Source organism: Ceratotherium simum, chromosome 17 (genome assembly GCF_057802395.1).
Source record: "Ceratotherium simum simum isolate JZ-2026a chromosome 17, ASM5780239v1, whole genome shotgun sequence".
Lineage (NCBI taxonomy): Eukaryota > Metazoa > Chordata > Mammalia > Perissodactyla > Rhinocerotidae > Ceratotherium > Ceratotherium simum.
In genome coordinates, this window is record NC_141916.1 from 13,773,208 (window position 1) to 13,796,726 (window position 23,519).

Below are 23,519 nucleotides of genomic sequence, written 5' to 3' on the forward strand. Positions count from 1 at the left end.
ACTATAGAAACTAGGCTAGGACACATTTTTTACAGTTCTCAAATACCTCCAAAGGTCATTTTCTTGGATATGGGTGAGGGAGGTAGACCCTTCTGTGAAAGAGACAATGAAAAGATAAAGAGTACTATAGATTTGCTAATAAAGGAAAGCAGAGACATAAGTAATTTATGTATCATTTCTGAGATACCCTCTCGAGAGTCAATATCTCATACTGTTACTAGATGCTGAGTTTGTCATTTTCTTCATGTCAGTAGGAAAGATCACTTTTATATCAGTCGAGAGAATCTGAATATAAATACGAATTTTACTAGGATACCTTAATTTGTCTTTACAGACCATTGATTTCCTTTTCAAATATGATTGGCAGAAATAGGGGAAATCAGTTAAATAATCTATTTTTTTAGGAAGTATTATCATAGGAACAAAATAAGGTAAATTTCCTCTCCTCTCTTACAATGAAATTTGCTATTTTTTTTCTAGGAAAACTAACACAAGAATCAATACAACCTCATTTCCAATAGCAAAGATAATATTTGTGACAACACATTTTATCTTAAATTTCTATTTAATTTTTCAACATATTTTAACAATATTTTATTGATAAATTCAAGGAGACATTTTAATAATGCTTTTAATTTTAAAGCATTTTTTCTTGGTGACACAGAAGAAACTTTAGAGATATTAAGATACATATTTTTATTTATTTCACATAAAATCAATTTTATACATGTATGTGGGTTTTAGTAAGCTTCTTATATTTTAGCCATCTGTATTTTCTGGATGAATTCATAATCTACTTCGGTTTGATATGAAAAATAATGGAGATTACTGACATATAAAATTTAGTTATGCAGGTGAGAGATTGACCATTTTCTATATAAATCAAAATTGTTAGAACCTGGTTTTTATGCTCACAAGAAAAAGAGGCATTGATGATATGTAAATATGCCTAACTGAAACAGTGAAATGAGAGAGTTTCTCATTCAGCTTTGCTTTCGGGGCACATATTTCGCATAATCACATTCATTTATTTGAAGACAAGACCATTCTCTGGACCAACGTCGTGAAGGCTTGCTTCACTTGCTGATTTATTAGTGTATATATGAAAGGATTTAAGAGAGGAGCCACTGAGGTGTGGAGCACAGCAACTCCTTTGCTTAAAGACACTCTTTCCCTTGCAGAAGGCTTAATGTACATGAAGATGCAGCTACCGTAAGAGAGGGAGACAACTATCATGTGGGAGGAACACGTGGGAAAGGCTTTTTTCCTTTGACTCGTGGAAGGAATTCTCAGAATTGTCCGGATGATGTATGTGTAGGAGAGAATAACCAGTGTTAAGGTGACCATGAGTGTTACCACAGCTAAAACAAATGCCATGAGTTCTAGAAAGCGAGTGTTCGTGCAAGAAAGCTGCAGAATTGGAGAAGAGTCACAGATAAAATGGTCAATTATATTGGAGGCACAGAAATCCAACTGCAGCAGCAGGGTTATTGGTGGAAGGATGGTCAGGAATCCTGCAAGCCATGAGCTAACGACAAGAAGGATACAGACTCTGCTGCTCATGATGGTGGTGTAATGCAGAGGTTTGCAGATGGCCACATAGCGGTCATAGGACATGGCGGCCAGAAGATAAAATCCTGTCACTCCCAAGAAGAAGAAAAAAAATAACTGAGCCACACAACCACTATAGGAAATGGTTCTGTTACCCGTCACTATAGTGACAAGGAATCTGGGAATGCAGGCAGACGTGAATGATATTTCTAGGAATGAGAAGTTGCGAAGGAAGAAATACATCGGAATCTGAAGATGGGGATCTGAAAGGGTGAGAATGATAATGATCAGGTTCCCGGTCACACTTAGCACATAGGTAACAAGTAGAAACAGGAAAAATACAACCTGCCACTGTGGGTCATTTGTCAATCCAAGAAGAATAAATTCTCTTACTTCTGTGTAATTTCTCATTATTTTCCTGCTTTATAATGATATTCTTTGTTTTAGCTGTAAAATAGATGAAAAAATAAGAAATCTATGACACCAACAAACTCACACACATACTCTTGTACATACATGCACACACATTTTTTAAAGGATCATTGTTGTCTTTTGCTTTTAGGGAAAAAATATTTTGTAGTACATGGAAACAAAATATTTTTTAAAACTCAGTTATTTATTAGGGCATATATTAATTCATTATTTCTATATTTCCTTCATTGTATCCTTACATATTTAAGTATAAATCTCCATCTTCTGAATTTTTTGATATATTCCTGAAAACAAAGAAAAAAAGATTAAAACCTCTGAGATTAAAACCTTCTCAAATAAAACTCTGAGAGCTTGCTCACAGATTACAATACTCTTTGAAGATACTTTTTTATTGTTACTTTTTTCATCATTTTTTATTTTTCTATTTTGAATAAAATTTCTTGCTCTTTCCTCATTCAAACTTTTACAATCTACAGAGATGACTCAATTGTCCCTCTGGTAGGGTAATGTGGCCCTGATAATAATACACAGAGATATTTAATGGGTGGGGGAGTATCCTCGATTTAATTCCAATATCTGCACCTCAAGACATTCTAGTTTAAAATACTAATTTGTGGGGGCTGGCCCAGTGGCTCAAGCGGTTAAGTGTGCGCTCCGCTGCTGGCGGCCCGGGGTTCGGCGGTTCGGATCCCGGGCGCACACCAACGCACTGCTTGTCAAGCCATACTGTGGCAGCGTCCCATATAAAGTAGAGGAAGATGGGCATGGATGTTAGCCCAGGGCCAGTCTTCCTCAGCAAAAAGAGGAGGATTGGCATCAGATGTTAGCTCAGGGCTGATCTTCCTCACAAATAAATAAATAAATAAAAACAAATTACTAATTTGTTATAATGTTATATTTATAATCTTTTAAGTTTGTAAATATATTCTTCTTGCATATATTTGTATTAACTGCCTACCTATCATGAGTCTACTTTGATACATAAAGCAGCACTTTTACTTAAGTCCTAATTTTATTTTTGTAAACTGCAAGTGTTCTTACTTATTTCCAAAATCATTTAGCACTTCTCCACAATATTGCCTATTCTTTTCTTGAGGGATGATGAAGGGAATAGTTAAACATTCAAGGTAAGTTTTGAGGAGGCAAAGATTATTTCTTTTTTCTTTTTTTTTTCATTTTTGGCTTCTAGTATAAGTCTTGATGTTATACAGGATTTCTTTAATTGTTTGTTCTAGTTTAAAGTTTTTATTTTCCATAAAAGCTTTAGATGTGCCAGCATCTAACATCATTTTTTAAATACTTAAATGTCCAGACAGCCTGCTTAAGTCTGTAATGTCTCATTTGTTTTCTATATTCTTCAGGGGTTTCAGAGCTTTCAAAAGAAGTAAGATTTTCTCAGGATTAGCCAATTTATTTAATATGTAAATGAACTCACTCAAAATTTTTACCTACAAAACTGCTGGGAGGTATATGTTGCCACTTTCCATCATCTGGCCTCTTTTTGATCATAAGACATACATTTCTTTGTCTTTTACCTTTACATGAGGGGTGCTAACCTTCGCTATGTATAAAATTCACATTGTGCAAAACTAAGACACAAAGTATATCTGCTCAGTGTTAAAACACACCAAATAAATTGTTTTCAATCTTGTACAAAAACGATTATATGGTGTACTGATATTGATTATATTAAAAGATATTTACTCAAGAACACAAAAAATCATGTAGTCCTATTAATCACAAATTATTTGTTTTAATGAACAAAAATGTTGCATGAAACTATTACATTTTAGTAGTTTTAAAGTTTTCTTCATTTATACATTTCACATAAATTGTGTAGTTTAATTGTATTTATACATAGGGTTGTGCATAATTGAGATTACTTGTATAAAGCATAACTATACACTATTAAAGCAGAGAATATATTTCTGAAAGAAATTGTCAGAGAAGTACTTACTTTTTTGGTAAATATGACTGGTTTAGTCAATGTCATTTCTAATGGCTTCTTTAATTTGTTCAAACAAAGTGCTTTGGGAGTTTTCAAAAGCCTTTGCGATCTATTTCTCCTCTGTCATCTTATATTTGTAACCAAATATCCCAAATATTGATAATAAAGAATAATTCCAAGTCCTCTACAATGTTTACAAAAAGGGCACACATCAACCCATTTCTATACATCAACTCAGATTTTCTTGGTACTTGAAATGAAATAAGTCATAGTTGAAATAAAGGCAAATGTAATGTCTTTCCAAACTAGGTGGGCAGGATGACCTGATCTTTTGTGCAGAAGCAGTGTTATTCAGGCTAGCCGTAATTTCATCTCCTCCATTTACAATGGACTCAGAGGGATTCATTTATGAGGAAACAAAAGGCACCATCGAGATTGGTGTTCTCAAGATACCAAGCATTAAACAATAGTCTGAATTAGTACACAATTTAAAATAGAATTTTTAGGTGATTGTGGCCTGAAATAAGAGCAGAAAAATAACTTAAGGATTGACATTTTCATAATAACCCCTAATCTCACAAGGGGAAGAAACTTAATAACAGAGTAATAGAGATTAGCAGTTTCTGAATGGCAACAGACTAAATTGTGAACCAGTGGGCTCTTCTCTAATCTTAAGGAAAATATTAAGAATTCATTGTGGGGCCGGCCCTGTGGCTTGGTGGTTAAGTGCGCGCGCTGCGATGCTGGCGGCCCGGGTTCGGATCCCGGGTGCGCATCGAGGCACCACTTCTCCGTTCATCCTGAGGCCGAGTCCCACATGCAGCAACTAGAAGGATGTGCAGCTATGACACACAACTATCCACTGGGGCTTTGGGGGGAAAAAATAAAATAAATAAAATCTTTAAAAAAAAAAAAAAAAAAAGAATTCATTGTGATGTTTTAGACTGGGGCTGAGGTCTCCATTATTCTACACCACAAGACATGTCAGCCTTGTCTTTAAGGTTTTACGTCTTTCCACTGAATGTTTTACGTCTTTTCACTGAATATTTTGGCCTACAGATAAACATCATATAAATACTATTGTGACAATGTTTGTAATTAAACATGAGCATGTTTATGGCACATTTTTCAAGTTCTTGACTTTGATCATTAACAATATAATACTTTGAGTTCAAAATAGCTGCTGTGCTTTAATAGTCTCTTTCTTCAGTAAGTACTCTGCTCTGCTTAGTCATAGACCTTGAATAACCTCATTTGTCTCCCAAAGAAACAGTAAAAATAATCTTTAAATCTTTGTTCAGAAAGTGTCTAGCATTTTAAGGTCATTAAATATCCCAATTTCCATTTAATTTGAACTATTTATAAGTCTATGGAACTCCTTAATTAAGTAGCAACTAATTATAAGTCTCAAATAATTAATATGTCAGATATTATAGATGTCTTTTCAGATCAAAGCAGTGAGTAATTAGATGATGCCAGGGGAGACTATTGTTTGTATTGGACATGAGAAAAATGAACCCAAGATTTCAAAAATAATGTAGAATTCTCACTCTTTTCTGTAAAAAGAGAAAATTATGCAAAGAGCTGTCTTTATGTCGTAAATATCATTATGTATTTCTTATATAACATTATGAGAAACCGTTCGACTGCTTTCTAACGTGGCTGCACCATTTTGCATCCCATCAGCAATTTGTGAGTTCCTGTAGTTCCACTTCAAGTATTTGATATTGTCTCTCTTTCTTCTTTTTATTTTAGTCATTCTAATAGATATGTGGTAATATCTCACTGGGATTTTAATTTTTACTTTCCTGCTGACCAGTGATGTCGAGCGTCTCTTAGGCTTATTTGACATTCGTATATCATCTTTGATAAAGTTTATGTTCACATATTTATGTGTTGTTTAAGCTTTGTTTCCTTATTGTTGTGCTTTGAGAATTCTTTATATATTCTGGATACACATCCTTTATGTATCATATATTCTGTATATATATATATTTTTTTCTCAGTTGACACCTATTTGCTTATTGGCATGGTGACCTAAACCTCATTCCTGAAGAACCACATGTTTTTGCCTACAAGTATGCTTGCTGTACCTCTTACATGTGTCCCATTTTAATTTACCACCATTTAAGGTGGTACTAGAAAGATCCCTGGGATACTTGGCACCTAGAGATTTCCTACACACTCCAAGTGTTGATTTAGTCACCATATTTCTCACGAATAACCAAGATTGATCATCACAGCTACTTTTGTGTTTGTTATTTCTGGATGATATAGCACATATTAAGACAAATCAATATCATTGCTTCACTTCTTTTACTGTAAAATGAGTTCCTTTTACAGAATCAATTTTATTTAGGTCACTGTGACAGTGAATAAGCAAACCTATAGATAGTATAACTGGCAGAAGCACTATGGGAGGTAAGTATACATTTAGAATAAGTATCTCTTCCAGTCAGTACAAATGGTAGCCCAATTCATGAAGAAAGGGGTGTAAAATTAGCAATTTGCTGTCAGTCAGCTGACTGATCTCTCTAGCACATGGGCTATATTAAAAGTTCAACACTGATCTCTGATGTTGGCAGGTTTGACATCCAGGTTATTTATACGTAAATTTAATCCTTGCTCCCATGGTCACATTTTCCGTGAGGCTGGTAGTCATATATCAAGATAAATGATTTAGGGAAACTGAATGGCTTTTACAAAATGAGTCTTCTTATCCTCTTGCTTATTATAAATGTCCTCTTCAGATAGATATTTTGTTGAAAAGTCACATAGGGCACAGACACCTAAATATTCTGGTTCCATTGTAAGAGGCTTTTTCAAGTACAATTTTCCTCACTCTCTGTATTAGATGCTCCAATATTTCTTTCTAAGCCCCTTGCTACCCAATAGATTATTAACTAATGTTCATGAATCAGTATAAAATCTTACATCAGGATAGCTGTAAGCTTCTTGGCAACAAGGACAACTAGATATACCACTTGAATGTCTCCCACTGAAAAAATATTCCATCCTGACTATGATTTAGGGCCTTTCCTGAATGAGATGCATTGACTCAGTAGATCATTTGTAGCTAATTATATTATGTGATGCAGAGCTCTCTGTGAACCAGGCTCAGTTTTTTCTTCCTCTGGTAACTAGCCACTGTGAACTGACCCCGAGATTCACTGTGTGTGTGGTGAACCTGCAAGTCTTTACTACATTGTAACAGGACACTCTCTGCTTCATGAAGGTGCTTTTTTTCTGGAAACTAATTTGAATCTGGATTGGGTGAAAGTTTGTGAGTCATCATGATAATTTAAGTCAGATTTCCATTAATAAGATATTATTATTATTATTATTATTATTGAATAAGAATTACCTCAAGTGGACTGCCCATTTATTTCTGTCCTAAACTTTCGTGATTAATCTCCTATAACAGAGGTAAAGCTCTATGGATTATCATTTTTATTACCACTCTGGATAGGCTTCTGTAAACTGTACAGTAAGTTGGTGTCATCATTCCAATTAAGGGAGACATTAACAGGGGTGCTTAAGGGATGCTTCAATAGCAGCACCTCCCATTTTAATCATCAACCCCACTTCTTCTTTTCCTCAATTAAAAAAAACAAGACATTGTATTTGTTTCAGCCCTGGGTGTCTTATGGAATAGTGTTTTCAGGTTAATGAGTAGTTTGAACATGTTCAATATATTCCAACCTTTCTATCTCACCCATCTATTGATTTAAGACTCTATATTAAGGAATCTATGGTATTTCAGCTTTTCTTTTGTTATTGGTTAACTTTGAATCATCGGTTTATCAATCACCTGAGAATCCAGTGGAACTTCTCCCAGCTACTCAAGGTGACATGGCGCACCCAGAATTTCTGATAGATGCACTCATTTCAATAAATTCAGCACAATGTAAAATTATGTTTCTTCTTCCCTGGACATGTGCCATGAGAATCCATCCAAACATAAGTTCCCATATTTATGTTAAAATAAATTAGCAAATTAGTTAAATTAGCACGATGTACAGCATGGTGACTATAGTTAATAATACTGTGTTGTATATTTGAAAGTTGCTAAGAGAGTAGATCTTAAAAGTTCTCATGACAAGAAAAAAAATTTGTAACTATGTAGTGATGGGTGTTAACTAGAGTTATTGTGATGATCATTTTGTAATTTATACAGATATCGAATCATTATGTTGTACACCTGAAACTAACACAGTGTTATATGTCAATTGTATCTCAAAAAGTAAATAAATAAAAAGAATTTTTAAAAAAAGGAAACATAAAACAGAGGGAATTCTAAACATCAATATTGTTCCGGTTTTGGAAAAGACAGCCACTCTATGACTTTGATGGTTGTACCACAGTTTAAATCCACAATAAGCCTCCCTGAAGCTCTCAGCCTTCCTCTGCTGGTTCTCGACTTTGCTGGAAACACCCTGAGTCCTACCATGCCTGAATCTTTGGCCTCCTGCAGCCACAGGAGGAAGCCTCTTGGTGCTGTCTCTCCTCTCCAGTGCCTGCAGCAGGAGAACTGAAGGATAAGAGCTCCACCACATTCCTGCCCCCACTCTGTTCCTTCCTCTGACTTCACCTTTTCCTCTGCCAGGGAGAAGCAGGCCTTGTAATGCTTTGAGCAGTGTCCCTTCCCCCTGAAAACTCCCCAGACCAGCCCACTTATTCCCCATGTGTCTAGTCAGCCCAGCCATGAGGATCTGGGGCTGGGCTTGCTCGTAGTGGGAAGAATTTTGAATCCCAGCATTTCAGAGACCAAAGATAATCTTTATGTTTCTTTATTGTTGTTGCTTTTTGTTTGGTTTGGTTTGGTTTCATCATCTTAATTGGTAATACATATTTTTTAATTAGCAATAACTTGTAAAACTTTTAATAAGTAAGGTTTTTCCTTCTTATTTGGGACATGCTCACCATCTCCTGGATAATGCCAGACTCTGATACAGCTTATAGGACTGAGAATAGTCTAGGAGTGGTGAATGCCCACATAAGGAGAAATTTAAAGCTAACTCCTTCATGTGAGGTGACTGCAGAGTTTCTAAACAATGCATGGCCAGCTTCATGAAGCAGAAGGAGATGGATCCTACTGTTCACAAGGGAGTCTAAGTGGTGCTTTCAAACTGAGGTACTCACAGTTATCCGAATCCAGAGAGCTGCTTTTATTGTGATTCTCGGTCTCCACTCTTTCTCAATCAGTACATTAGCATTCCCATTAGACATGTGGAGAGGTTGTGAATTAAACCAATTTTATAATTAAGGAACCTGTAGGAACAGGATTTAATATTGGCTATGTCATCTCATCAGTTATGAGATAATTGAAATGTTATAAAGGTCTGTTTTCTCTCCTTACGTTCTCTAATATATTTGGAAGCAGCTAGCCCATTGCATAAGCCTTGTATCCATTATTCAAGTTTATTCAATCTTACATTTAATTCTAGGTGAGCTCTGCCTTGTTAATGTGAACTGTGGACTGCCAGTGTTTGATTGTCTAATGGAATCATCAGTGACTTCAGACCAAACCAGATTAATTCATTGGTCCCAGATTCTTACTGCTTTGAGAGCCTGTTACGTGGATACGCTCTCTATAGAGAATTCACCCTAGCTAGTTAAACATAAACTTATTTAATATAGAGTAATGAGTGGGTTAAGGAATTATCAAGAGCTGAAAGCAGAATTTAGGCTGAGCTTCCTGGAATAATCTCAAAGCCACTTCTCGAAATTTAGTCTCCATGAGACCTGCTCCTCAGCAATCTAGTACTATCACTACAAGATTTAGGGTCGCCTGCATCTGCAATTATCTACACCAGCAATATAGATGCTTAACTATAACTAGGTTTAAAGTTCATATCTTTTATGGGTATATCCGATTGGCGGAACTAAAATCACATTTAGAATCCTGGCTTCAAGGACAACTGAAAATGTGGTCTTTGCAGTCTCTGCGTATAGGTAGATTTATCTGAAGGAGTTTGGAAGATGCAAAATGAGTAAGTTCATAATAAAAAGTTTTCAGAGTAGTGATATCCAAAAGAGAAGTCTAAATTATTCACACCAATAAATTAAGTAAAAATTATTGTAATTCTCAATATACAGATGAGGGAGACCATGTAATGTACTATACAAGGACTGTTGTCCCACTGACTCTATTGTGATGTAAAGCTGAATTATCTTTGAGTAAATTGTATTGTACCCCAGTATGCCATTAAATTAAAACTGGCATTGTTTAAGATGATAGTAACAGTTAGAACTTATTAAACAATTGGAAGGTATCAGGTATGTTCATAAGCACTTTTTAAGCCTTGTCTATATAAATATTCACAATTACCCTCTGAGGAGATTTCCATTATTCTCCCTAATTTTCATATTAGGAAACTGACTCATTGAAAGTTTAGTTAATTTTCCCAAGGTCATGCAAATGGGCTTGTGCTTCTGGAGATTATATACAGTGAATAAGGGAATAGAGGAGTTGCTGCTCAGACTTGAAGAATCCAACTCAAAGAGGTCACTGATATCTGAGGAGTAACGGCAAGAGAACTTCCCTAAAGTAGTATTGTTGTTGAGTATCATCATGATATTTCGCTATTGTCTGTATGAAAACGTCTCAAGTTAAGAAAACATCAAAAGTGTGATACCCTTGAGAGTCTAATCATAGGGGTCCCTCTGGCACTTTAATGAGTAAAAGATAGTTTGCCCTAAATATGTGCACAGTGGAGATCCTGGGAGATAGACCCAAAAAGAAAAGAGAGATTCAGTCTGTTGAATAAGGAGGTTGAGAAGTGGCTGGTATTGTTGAAGGGTTACAGTGATTTCTATCCATGGTCCTGAAAAACAAGGTGTTCTAGAAAACTCAGATGTAGAAACTTTTTCTAATAAGATGTCAGAGCAGAGCAATGATAATTGCAAAGCAAGAGATATTAATAGTTTAGATAGAAAGTAGGCATTTTGACACTTCCATCCATATGCTGATTAATCTAAAAAATTTTACTGAATGACTGTGTTACAATAAGCCATTTGGTAGGCAATAATGAACAAAATGTTTCCTTTGCTTGAAAAATGCTTATAGTATGTTAATAGAGATAGTCAATAAAAATAAAATTTCAGTATATTGTGAAAATTTCTATCATATTGATAAGCATACTGCACCATTCCCAGAGGTTCATGTGATCCTGCATGATTGTAAAATATAGCAGTATAGGTCCAGTTATATAGAAGGAGCATATAAAATAATGACTTGAGCTTGAGAACTTGAGCTCAGGAGACCTAAGATCAGAAAGAGATGTAGGGATAATTTGGCACATGTGTGTGGTGATGGGTTGTAATTAGTATTTGGGTGGTGAACATGACGTAATCTATGCAGAAATAGAAGTATAATGATGTACACCTGAAATTTATACAATGTTATAAACCAATGTTACTGCAATAAACAAAAAATTAAAAAAAGAAAGAAAGAAAGAGATGTAGGGCATGGTGAACGCCAAAGAGCTTTGATTATTTAAGACTACAAAAATTTACTGTGACTGAAACCAGCCTTATGGGGAATGACTAAGTAATATCTATGAGTGAGATAATGAATTATCAACCACATATTCTATAGCTGTGGCTGAGGTTAGTGGTGTGGATAAGTAAGCGCTCAATCCAAAAATGGCAGAGTCTTACCCACAGAGGACTAAATTATCATGCAGGTATATATTTCATCTGAGATTATCAATAGAAGAGTTGGACAATTCTGAATTTCTTTGGCTAAAGTAATTTTTTTCTACTGTCCAATAGATTTAAGTTTAATTCCAAAGAAGTAATTGTCTTCTGAATGTTTAATTTTCCATGATATGTTATTTTAGAGAGAAATCCCCATAAGCCAAGCCTGGCATTTTGAATGGGTTCATTTAGTACTTTTGTGAAAGAATAACTTACCTAAATAGCATTTTTTTCTGAAAATCTGACATTTCCTTGTATATTTTTAATTTGCAAGGTTTCTCCCCTCCCCCAGGGATTGGCACAAAGGCTTATTTTGGGGGCATAGCCCTGATTTGTATCATTGTTTTGATGTTTATTGGCCATATGCAAGTTATTCGTTTCCTCTGAATTTCTGTCTCATTCTTTAAAAAGAGGAGAAAAACATGCCCACTTAAGGGGAGTGTTAAAATCTTAGAGGGATAGGTAAAACATTTAACATAGTTTAAAACATATAATATTCACATAAGGAAGTATTGGTTTTATTGCGCTACTTTTCTTTGCATAATAAATTAAATCAATAAAATTATCTCTTTCATGGAAAGCATAAAAAGGAAGTAATTGTTACTTGTTCCTTTTTATTTATTTCTACATGTTTCATCATACACTTCTCTCACGTTTACAGCTGTTTTATTTGCAGTCATGATTCTCTTTGCCCATAATATCCATTTAATTATGTTTATTATTACTGGGAATCTTACTGGATTACTGCAAATGTTGTGAGCAACCCCATCTTTTATATTGATATAGCACTTGGTATATGCTTTTGTAAAAGATTAATTCTATTATGTACATATTTACATTTTTATCTGTTGCCTGAAATCCTGTAGGATGGAGATGGAATATTCTACTAACCCAGCTAGCTAGCACACGCCTGCAACCTAGTGATTTAAAAAATATTTTTAGGATTAATGACAGAATGAATTTTTACAACCATATAGGAATTAGGAAGAAATTACATCTGCAAGACTCTTATTCTGCTTATAGGAAGTTTTTAATATCCACATATCGATATTGAATTAAGAAAAAATATTGTATGCATAGTCACTTATTTTATTATTTACAAGATATCATCTTAGAGTATTCAACATATATTCTTGTTGTTGGTTTTTCTTTTTGTTTTGTGCATGGACTTAACTTGAGAAATATACCTCAGTGTTTCCTGGATGTAACATGATAAATACTTGCAATAGTTTGACATCTCCTAGAAATTTAGGTATGGTCATTGATGTAAAGTCTTTCATATACACCTGGGACAATAATAGGCATGAAGTGTACACAGGTCAAATGAGTAGAAAATAGACCCATGATTCATGATAAAGCTTGGGGCCCGAGGGAGCCTTATGGGAGAGAGTTTCAGAGATCATCATAATCCTATTCCCAGTAACACTTTTTAACTCAGGAAATAATGTGATTTTTTGTAACACACAAGGTAATGATGTAGAATAAAAGTAAAAATGAAAACTAAGATGACAGTGAAAGCAGACAAAGTTTATCCCATGCATGACTTTGGGGTTAAAATTAACCAACATTTATCAATTATTGTAAAATTGACCATAATTTGGCTAGGAGAAAAGGCAGGAAAACTGACTCTTTTTTTGATCAACGATAACATTATCTAGCCTATTGTCTGCTTACCCCCAAGTTGTTGCATTTATAAAATTAAATTTTTAATTATGTGTTATTTTTTCTCCCCAATAGATTTTGAGATCTTAGGGCAAGAATCATCCTTTTTCATTGCTATATCCCCACTGTCATAAGTAAAGCCTGAATAACTTAATTACACATTAGACAGTCCTTTAACATTTCTAATATTTAACATGAACTTCTATTCATAAATGATCACAAATGAAAGTCAGTGTAAAAATGAAAGTAACCCTACTAGTCTGAATTTTGAGGTTAAAGAAAAGTGATTTAAATCCCAGTTCGGAAAGCTGTAGTCTCTGTGACATCGAACACTCAACCCCGATTTCATTCCATTCATTCAACTACCAATTAGGAATAATAATGCTCACTTTCTAAGAGATTTTGTAAAATTATTATTGCATATGACTCATCTAATACAAAGTAAAGTGTATAGAATACTATCGATAGATGCTATTTCTCTTCTCTGCTCCCCAAAACCCTATAGTCTGTACTAGACCCTCAGATTAAAACTCAGTTCTCCAGAAAGTTAAACTCTCACCAGTTTATTATAGTTTCACAGATTTTACTTGACATATTTTACGTTGTCTGCTCTCTATTTTTTAATTTTTGGAGGTATTTAGTCTACCTAAATGAAAATACCTCTTACTAAACCATTGAAGTTACCTCATAAAGTTGTTGGCAGGATTAAATGAGCCAATACAAAGAAAACAATTAGAATAAGTCTGGAGTATAGTAGTTGCTGAAAAAAAAATTATTTTACCTTCTTCCTTTCCTCCTCATCATTCTCATACCCATTATTATCATTATTATTAATAGTATAGAGAATTTGAATATATATGAGTTTCTAATCTTTTATAATATTTAAGTATATATTTATATTTTATTCTCAATTCCCTGGTGACTGTGGTTATTTGATTTCACGGAAATCAAATAGAATCAAAATTTCCTAATGACATTCGTTTCTATTAATTAGCTGGTAAGAATGAAAATTTCAGAAACCCACATCTTTCCTGACATTCTTTCCATTAAACTAAATGCCCTATGTCTCTTCAAAAATAAACTACTTCTACTGAAAATCAGAATCATTAACCTGAATTTTTCACTACATCCAAATACATTTGAATAAAACACCTGAATTTACAGAAAATTGTGAAGCAATATTTAGCTTTATCAAATTTATTGTGTTCAATGTGGGGGAAATTTTACTATGAAAATGGAAAAAAAGATAAACATATAACTATAGTGAAGGAAAGAGAGTTTTGAGATAGTATGAATAAGAGAAAGCCCTGACAAAACTTGATTCTTTTAATGCTACTAATATTTTCCCTTACCAGAGAAAAATATAACCTTTTTGATGATGTCCTTAAAAGCTTGCTTTACTTGCTGGTTCCTCAAGGTATATATAAATGGATTCATCATAGGAGGAAGAGAAGTATTCAGAATAGCTACTCCTTTAGTCAACGATGCCTTTTCTTTGGCTGAAGGGTTGGCATACATGAAAATGCAGCTCCCGTAAGAGATGGAAATGACAATCATGTGAGAGGAGCATGTAGAAAATGCCTTTTTCCTCTGACTGGCAGAAGGCAGTTTCAGAATTGTTCTAATGATGAACAGGTAGGATAGAATTATTAATGCCAGAGTGAAAAGCAGAATCACTATTGCAGAGTAAAACCCAATCACTTCTAGGAGCCATGTGTCTGAGCAAGATAACTGCAAGAGGGGGAAATAGTCACAAGCAAAGTGATCGATGACATTGGAGCCGCAGTAATCTAACTGGAGGAAAAGTATAACTGGGGGGAAGATGTTTAAGAATCCTGCCAGCCAAGCACCGAAGACAAGCAGCACGCAGACTCTCTTGTTCATGATGGTTGTGTAATGCAGGGGTTTGCAGATGGCCACATAGCGATCGTAAGACATGGCAGTTAGAAGATAAAATTCAGTTATACCCATGAAGATGAAGAAAAACAACTGAGCTGTACAATTATTGTATGAAATAGTTTTGTCTCTGGTGATAATTGTGCTCAGAAATCTGGGAATACAGACAGTTGTAAAGGATATTTCCAATACAGAGAAGTTCCTGAGGAAGAAATACATAGGGCTCTGTAGATGGGAGTCCACCAAGGTGAGAGTGATGATGGTCAAGTTTCCAGTGACACTTAATATATATGTGATCATTAAAAAGAGAAAAATCACAGTCTGAAGCTCAGGGTCATCTGACAGCCCTAGAAGAATGAATTCTGTGGGTACTGTGTGGTTTTTCATTGCAGATCCTTTTCCCAGCTTTAGAACAGAAAATGTTTTTACCCCCTATAGAACATAAAAAAGTTAAAACAAGATTGAGATTAGAGTATAAAATTTTTTCAATATCCATGATGATGAATAATCTATGAAATTCAAAAACATGTGTTCCTTTCAGCAACTCTCTCCAATTTCTATTAAATTTCACATTCAAATAATGGATATTATCTAAAGTTAAATATTGATTTCTTTCCATTGAAAATACAGAATCACAGGCCATGGATAAAAAATCTTGAGCTAGCATTTAAACAGAAACTATTTCTTCTAATGTTTCTTTAAAATTCAGCATCTAATTATTCTTTAAAATATTTAGCTCCTTTTATTAAAAATATGAAAATATTCTAATTGATTTTTTCTTTCCTCAATATTATAAAAACTAGTCTGGATCATGGATAATCTAAATACAGAGTCTGAAAGCTTTTATAGAGGTTATTGAGGTCTCTCTCCACATTTTATATTTTGAGGCCCACATAGTTTAGGAAACTTTCACAAGTTGAAACCGTTAGGCAACATGGCCATCATCTCACTTTAGAAATGCATGTTGATCCATGCGAATATTTGGTTGGCGTTCTCTCCTAAATCACTGCCTTAAGGGTTTGGTTGATGTTGTCACTCTCCCACATCATTTTTTTCCTCTTCTGATAAAAAGGAAAGAAAGACAAGAAATGTAAACTTCTGTTACTAAGATGAGTAATTGCTTAGAAAAAATTTAGTTCATACAATGCACAATTCATTTTTATTTATTTTTTTACAATATTGCTAGAGCAAATGAACAGGTAGATGGTCAAATTAAGATGTATTGAGAGGCAGATATTCTTTCCAATAGGGAATTCTTTTTGGTAATCCTATTTCTATAACAGAATACTATTTAAACCTAGAAAAAAATAAATGAACAATCCAAGACTTATTTCTGTGTTCTTGCTTTAGGACTCCATTAATAGGCTTCTTGGTAGTAAACAACCATTTAATTTTAATATTGAAAGGGTTGTAAATTCACAAACACATATGCAAATAATATTGTTAAACATTTGAAGAAAATGGAATAATATGTATTATATTGAAGAATAACAAATTTACTTACTTCCTGGTTCTTCATGATGATTTAGTCTCAAATTTTATCATCTGACATTGCTTATACATTTACATAATTTCAGAGCTGGTAAATTGAGTTAGCAATTTATTTGGTTTCTATTGTACTCTCAACACAGGTGTGGTGATTTAACATTTTCATGGGTCTCAAGGATTATAGTTCTCTTTGTTGTTAGACTAGTAATATTTGACCCACAATAGACTTCGTTCCTGATATTGTGAAATTTTTGGAACATTTTGTTAGAAGCTCATTCCTGCCTTTTATCTCTTACCCAAGCTCCATGTACAAACTCAGTCACGTCTGGGTGGGCTAGTCAATTACTCCTCCATTTGCCCCTTTTCATATAATAGAAAATACTTATTTATTAAAACACTTCCTTTATATTTGTGCAAACATTTTAAATGAATATTTTATAATTCTATGATTATACATCTATAAAATCTAAGTAATATTTTCCTTAGGCTTCAGAGACTTTTATATTTTCCTGCAAATGCTGCCTTGGACAACAGAAAGTAAAGAATGTTCTTCTCTATGTATGTCATGAAAACGGAACTGGGCTTATCTTATCTGTGTCTCTCTTGTTGGCTCAGGGGAATTCATTAAAGCAAACAAAGTGCCAAGGAGAGCCATCATTAAAAGATACAGGTGAATCATTGATGCTGGTCTTATAAATATGGATTACAAAGTATAAAAAAGCAAAACTACTGAGGTAACTGGGACAAATATATAAAAAACATGTAATACTGACTGTGGGAGAGTTTGATTTAGAATTTGACTCTTCTGTGGTGGTTCAAGGAGTCTACATTTTTCTCCCAGAAATTCTGGACTTATTCTCAGGAGAGTTTGTACGCTTATCTCCCCTGAACTTTGGCAACCTAGAGAAGAGATCTCTACCAAACCATAATGAAATGGTAGAAGATACTGCTTTGGATTTCTATGATGACTTGATTGTCTTGTGAAATGGACAACACATTAAAGATAGATGAGGACTTGTATCCCTGCATTGGCCCTTTGAATTTAGGGAAAACTTTCCACCTCCCGTGACTAAAATCATGGTTGTGTTTATTGCTTTTTGACTCCTTTCCTTCACTGTATCATTTACGTTCATTAAATCTTTTTTTATAATTGTGCGTTTGACATCTCATTGTGAGAATATTTATAAAGCAACAAAGTAAATATTTGGAAATCTGGCATTGGGTATTTTAACTTGTTCATGTCCACATTTTCTGCAATGAGAGATGTAAATTTTATTAGTAGAAGAATGTAATACTCATATACTATATATATATACATGTAATGTAAATTTTACATTTTACAATTTATCCTTATTTTCTTCACAGTTATAAATATGGACATAAAGCATGCGTGCATTTAATGCCAGAGGTGCAGTTTATTTATAGGATTGAAAGATGAGAACATTTGAGAGTGGGACAGAAGAAAGAAAATAGGAAAGGACGAACAATCCACTAGTGAACACATAGGACAAAACATAGACATTGAGATATAGTGAATTTATAATTGATACACATTAAAATAGGCATTAAAATATTTATTTGACATATTTCAGTAGAGATTTGCTGTCGTTAGTGGTGTCAAGTAGATTCTGATTCCTAGCGACCCTGCCCCATCTTTTTGCACCATCCTCTCCCCCTCCGGTGCTCTATCAGACAATACTCCACTGCTATTCACAGGGTTTTCATGACTAATTTTTTCAGAAGTGGGTGGTCATGTCCTTCTTCCTAGCCTGTCTAGTCTGGGAGCTCTGCTGAAATCTGTCCGCCCTGGGTGACCCTGCTGTAATGTAAAATACGGGTGTCAGAACTTGCAGCATCACAGCAACATGCAGTGTAACAGTATGACAACCAACAGACAGGTGGTGTGGTTCCCTGACTGGGAAATGAACCTGGGCCACCATGGTGAGAGCGCCAGATCTTAACCACTAGACCACCATCAGTAGAGATAGTGAAACTGATTTTCTGCTTGTGAAAATCCTATTCCTTTGCCTTTATTTTTGTATCCAAATAGTGATTCTATTCATATGTTTCTTAAGTTCTTTAACAATAATACACGTAGTAATCATTTTTTGAGATTTTATTGATTATCAGGCATTGATTATACACTTAAATTATGTCATTTTTCCAAACAGACAACAAAAAACTTTATGAGGTGAGTATTATTATTATTCAGATGAAGAGTTTGAAGCACAAAGAAGTTAAAGTGTCTTGTCTCCGCCATGTGTTATTATGAGCAATGTGTCTTTATTCATTTTCTTAGAAGAAATGGAGTGAGTTTCTATCTCATGAAGAACTGCATTTCATTTGAAAAATCCTGACCTATGTTTCTTCTCCATAATGTCTTTCCTCAGACTCCTAGATGCTGAACTGCCTGACTATCTTTCTTCCTTGATCACTCTCTCACTCTCTGACTTTCTACTTTTATTCTTTTATTCCTGGCTCCTAATAGCTCTCTAGCTTTTCTCCACACCTCCTAATAATTCACTTTTAATTTAGACTGATTTGTCTCTACTACACTCCTGTCCATAATCTACTAGGACATCTGATTTTAATAACGTATCAAATTATCTCCAAGGTATTTTGAGGTTTTTGAGTGACTATGTTTTAAGCCAATGAAACATACATAGTTCAGCTACCAGGATTCGCTCTCCTTAAAGAGTAGAGGAAGAATTTCAATTACAAATAATATTTTGCTGTAGTATGTTCAAAATCCAAAAATAAAATTTATGAAATCGAAGTGGTTAAAGGATCCAACTATTTTAAGGCTTCTTTGAAAACCTGAATTGACATCATATTACTGATTAATTCCAGAGCATGTTATTAATTAATTCCAGTGATATATTCTTATCCTTTATAGGCAAGCCCCCCAGCAAGATGACTGATTGGCCTACCATGTACCGAGGACCATCATTTAATTGAGTTATTATTCTATAAATTGAGTTTATAATCTCAGAAGTGTATTTTATTGACAGACGATGTTGGATCTCATATGTTACCAGATGTAACCCAAATAGTTAAAAAGAATTTATTTTTATGAAACAAATATGGGTTTGCATCATTTGGAAAATCCCACCATTAGAGAGCTTAAAATGCGAGAGTTATTATTGACTTAATGAAAAGTTAATACACATAAAATAAAAAACAGTTGTCAAATGGCCTAATGTAAAATAAAAGAAGAAAAAAAATACCAAATACCTTATAAAATATTCAATTAATTATTTCTTTGCCATCCAAAATTGTCTAGCTATGATGAAATATACATTTTTTTGAACTTTTTTTTAAAAGCTAAGTCAGTGTTACGTCCATTATTACATAACTGTATGTGTTTATGTTGGATAAAATACATAGTTGATGCCTCTGATTGCTGTGACACTGGAATCATTCTAAATTATTTAAATTTATTTATCTATTCAAAAATATTTATTAAATACCAACTACATGGCAGATGCACTTTCTAAATGAGGAGGATTAATGACTTCTGGTAAATGTTTAGCAACTGCCTCCCATAGGTGGAGGTGAGGGGAAGATTTGTAGAGTCTGTCAATTTCTATGATGTGAAGTCTCCCACCATGGCATTTCAAGCTACCAATATGACCTTGCTGAATGCAGAATTGATAAGAGACATGCACAGTTGGCTCTTTGGAAATGGTATAGACAGGCTCCGAACACCACTTCTGGGAACACATCATTTTGTCTACAACATAGACCAGACCAAGAGGCCTGGCAGATCACAGCGAACAGCCAGGGCAGAGTGCAGGGGGCTCAGGTTACACAGCCCTTTACTCCCACACAGTGGCAGCGGGTGGAAATTGCAACCAGATATTTCCAGGATGAGGAAAAACAAAGCCAATACAGGAACCACAATGCAAAGGTACATGAAATCACCAGACCAGAAGGAAAATGACAAGCACCCAGAAACCAACCCTGAAGACACAGAAATCCATAACCTAAACGACAGAGATTTCAAAATAGCTGTCATAAAAAAACTCAACGATATATAAGACAACACAGACAAACAATTCAATGAGATTAGGAGTTTCTTCACAAAAGAGATTGAAATCATAAAGAAAAACCAATCAGTACCGATGCAGATGAAGAACACAATGGAAGAGATAAAGGAGAATCTGGAATCTTTAAAGAACAGAGCTGACAATATGGAGGAAAGAATTAGCATTATAGAAGATAGGAATACAGATATGCTCCAGATGGAAAAGGAGAGAGATCTAAGACTAAAAAGAAATGAAGAAAGTCTCTGAGAAATATCTGGCTGTATTAGGAAATGTAACATAAGAATTACAGGTATTCCTGAGGGAGAAGAGAGGGAAAGAGAAACAGAGAGCCTATTCAAGGAAATAATAGCTGATAACTTCCCAAATCTGGGGAAGGAACAGGAAATACCGGTAAGTGAAGCCAATAGGTCACCTAAATATGTCAACAGACAAAGGCCTACTCCATTACATGTAGTGGTAAGGCTGGCCAAAGTCAATGACAAAGAGACAACATTAAGGGCAGCTAGACAAAAACAAAAAATAATCTACAAAGGAACTCCCATCAGGCTCTCAGTGGATTTCTCAACAGAAACTTTACAGGCTAGGAGAGACTGGAATGATATATTCAAAATACTGAAAGACAAAAACTTTCAGCCAAGAATACTCTGTTCAGCAAAAGTATCCTTCAAATATGATTGAGAAATAGTAACTCTCCCAGATAAACAAAAGCTAAGGGAGTTCATGGCCACGAGACCCCCACTACAAGAAATACTCAAGAAGGCCCTCAGGCCTGAAAAAAAGAAGAGAAAGGGAATACAAAGCTTGGAGCACAGAGAAAAATAGGTAGATAAACTCAGAAAAATAGTAGATCTTTACCAGAATAGGTTAGCAACCACTTAAATACCAAAATCAAAGGTCAAAAGAAGGAATTCCCCCAAAATAAATATAACCTCATCACTGTAAACACAAACCCACAACACAAGATAGAATAAGGTATAACAAGAACGACTTAGAAGGAGAAGAGGAAAATGATTGAATTGACTTAGTATAAGGACATAAGAGGCCATCAGATAATGTGCTATCTCATACACAAGATTTTTTATACAAACCTCAAGGTAATCACTGAACAAATAATCAAAACAAAATCACATATGATAAACAAAGAGAAAACTAGACAAGTCATAAGACAGAACAACCAAACTGAATTGGCAGTCCAAAACAAATGGGACAAGAAACAAAGGAAATGCAAAAGAACCAGAAAATAAGTGACAAAACAGCAACATTAAGCCCTCATATATCAATAATTACCCTAAATGTAAATGGATTGAACTCTCCAATCTAAAGATACAGAGTGGCAGGATGGATTAAAAAGAGCAAGACCCAACAATATGCTGCCTTCAGGAAACACATCTTAGCACTAAAGACAAGCACAGGCTCAGAGTGAAAGGATGGAAGACAATACTCCAAGCTAATGGCAAACAAAAGAAAGCAGGTGTTGCCATACTCATATCAGACAATGTAGACTTCAAGATAAAACAGGTTAAGAGAGACAAAGAAGGGAAATATATAATGATAAAAGGGACACTCCAGCAAGAAGACATATCACTTATAAATATATATGCACCTAACATAGGAGCACCCATGTACATAAAGCAACTAGGAGACATTAACAACAACACAATAATAGTAGGGGATCTTAATACCCCACTTACATCAATGGATAGGTCATCCAGACAAAAAGTCAATAAAGAAATAGTGGACTTAAATGAAAAACTGGATGAGATGGACCTAGTAGACATATACAGAGCACTCCATCCAAAAACAGCCGACTACACATTCTTCTCAAGCATACAGGGAACATTCTCAAGGATAGACCATACATTGGGAAACAAAGCAAGCCTCAATAAATTTAAGAAGATTGAAATCATAACAAGCATATTTTCAGACCATAATGCTATGAAACTGGAAATCAACCATGAAAAAAAAATTGAGCAAGTGACAAAAATGTGGAGATTAAACAGCAGGCTACTGAATACCCAATGGATCATTGATGAAATGAAAGGAGAAATCAAAAAATATCTGGAAACAAATGAAAATGAAAATATGCCGTACCAAACCATATGGGATGCAGCAAAAGTGGTCCTGAGAAGGAAACTCATAGCGATATAAGCCCACCTTAACAAACAAAAAAAAGCCCAAATAAGCAAGCTTAAATTATACCTAACAGAACTGGAAAAAGAAGAACAAACAGAGCCCAAAGTCAGCAGAAGGAGAGAAACAATAAAAATCAGAACACAAATAAATGAAATTAAGACCAAAAAAAAAAACAAAAGAAAGGAATGATGAAACAAAGAGTTGATTCTTTGAGAAGATAAACAGAATTGACAAACTCTGAGCCAGACTTACTAAGAAAAAAAGAGAAAAGGCTCAAGTAAATAAAATTAGAAATGAAAGAGGAGAAATTACAATGGATACCACGGAAATACAAAGGATTATAAGAGAATACTATGAGCAATTATATGCCAACAAATTGAACAATCTAGATGAAATGGATAAATTCTTAGACTCATACAACCGCCCAAAACTGAATCAAGAAGAAATGGAGAATCTGAATAGACCAATTACAAGGAAAGAGATTGAAATAGTAATCAAAAACCTCCCAAAAAATAAAAGTCCAGGACCAGATGGCTTCTCTGGAGAATTTTACCAAACATTCAAAGGAGATTTAATACCCATCCTTCTCAAACTATTCCAAAAAATAGAGGAAGACGGAACACTTCCTAAATCATTCTACGAGGCCAACATCACCCTGA

The 23,519-nt window shown here is 34.5% G+C and overlaps 2 protein-coding genes across 2 annotated transcripts; both read right to left on the reverse strand.

Annotated features, from left to right (window-relative positions):
- Positions 1-1,023: 1,023 nt before the first annotated feature.
- LOC101409063 (olfactory receptor 6C75-like) lies at positions 1,024-1,977 on the reverse strand. Its single transcript, XM_004429187.2, has one exon. It carries the CDS (start codon positions 1,960-1,962, stop codon positions 1,024-1,026), a length of 939 nt encoding a protein of 312 aa, XP_004429244.2. The 5' UTR covers positions 1,963-1,977.
- A 12,652-nt stretch (positions 1,978-14,629) lies between these two features.
- LOC101399212 (olfactory receptor 6C3-like) lies at positions 14,630-15,577 on the reverse strand. The gene has a single exon (XM_004429472.1). It carries the CDS (start codon positions 15,575-15,577, stop codon positions 14,630-14,632), a length of 948 nt encoding a protein of 315 aa, XP_004429529.1.
- Between the last annotated feature and the right edge of the window lie 7,942 nt (positions 15,578-23,519).

Bases quoted from the DNA above. Each gene is read 5' to 3' on its own strand.
- LOC101409063 (XM_004429187.2), bottom strand. From the start codon at position 1,962: ATGAGAAATTACACAGAAGTAAGAGAATTTATTCTTCTTGGATTGACA.
- LOC101399212 (XM_004429472.1), bottom strand. From the start codon at position 15,577: ATGAAAAACCACACAGTACCCACAGAATTCATTCTTCTAGGGCTGTCA.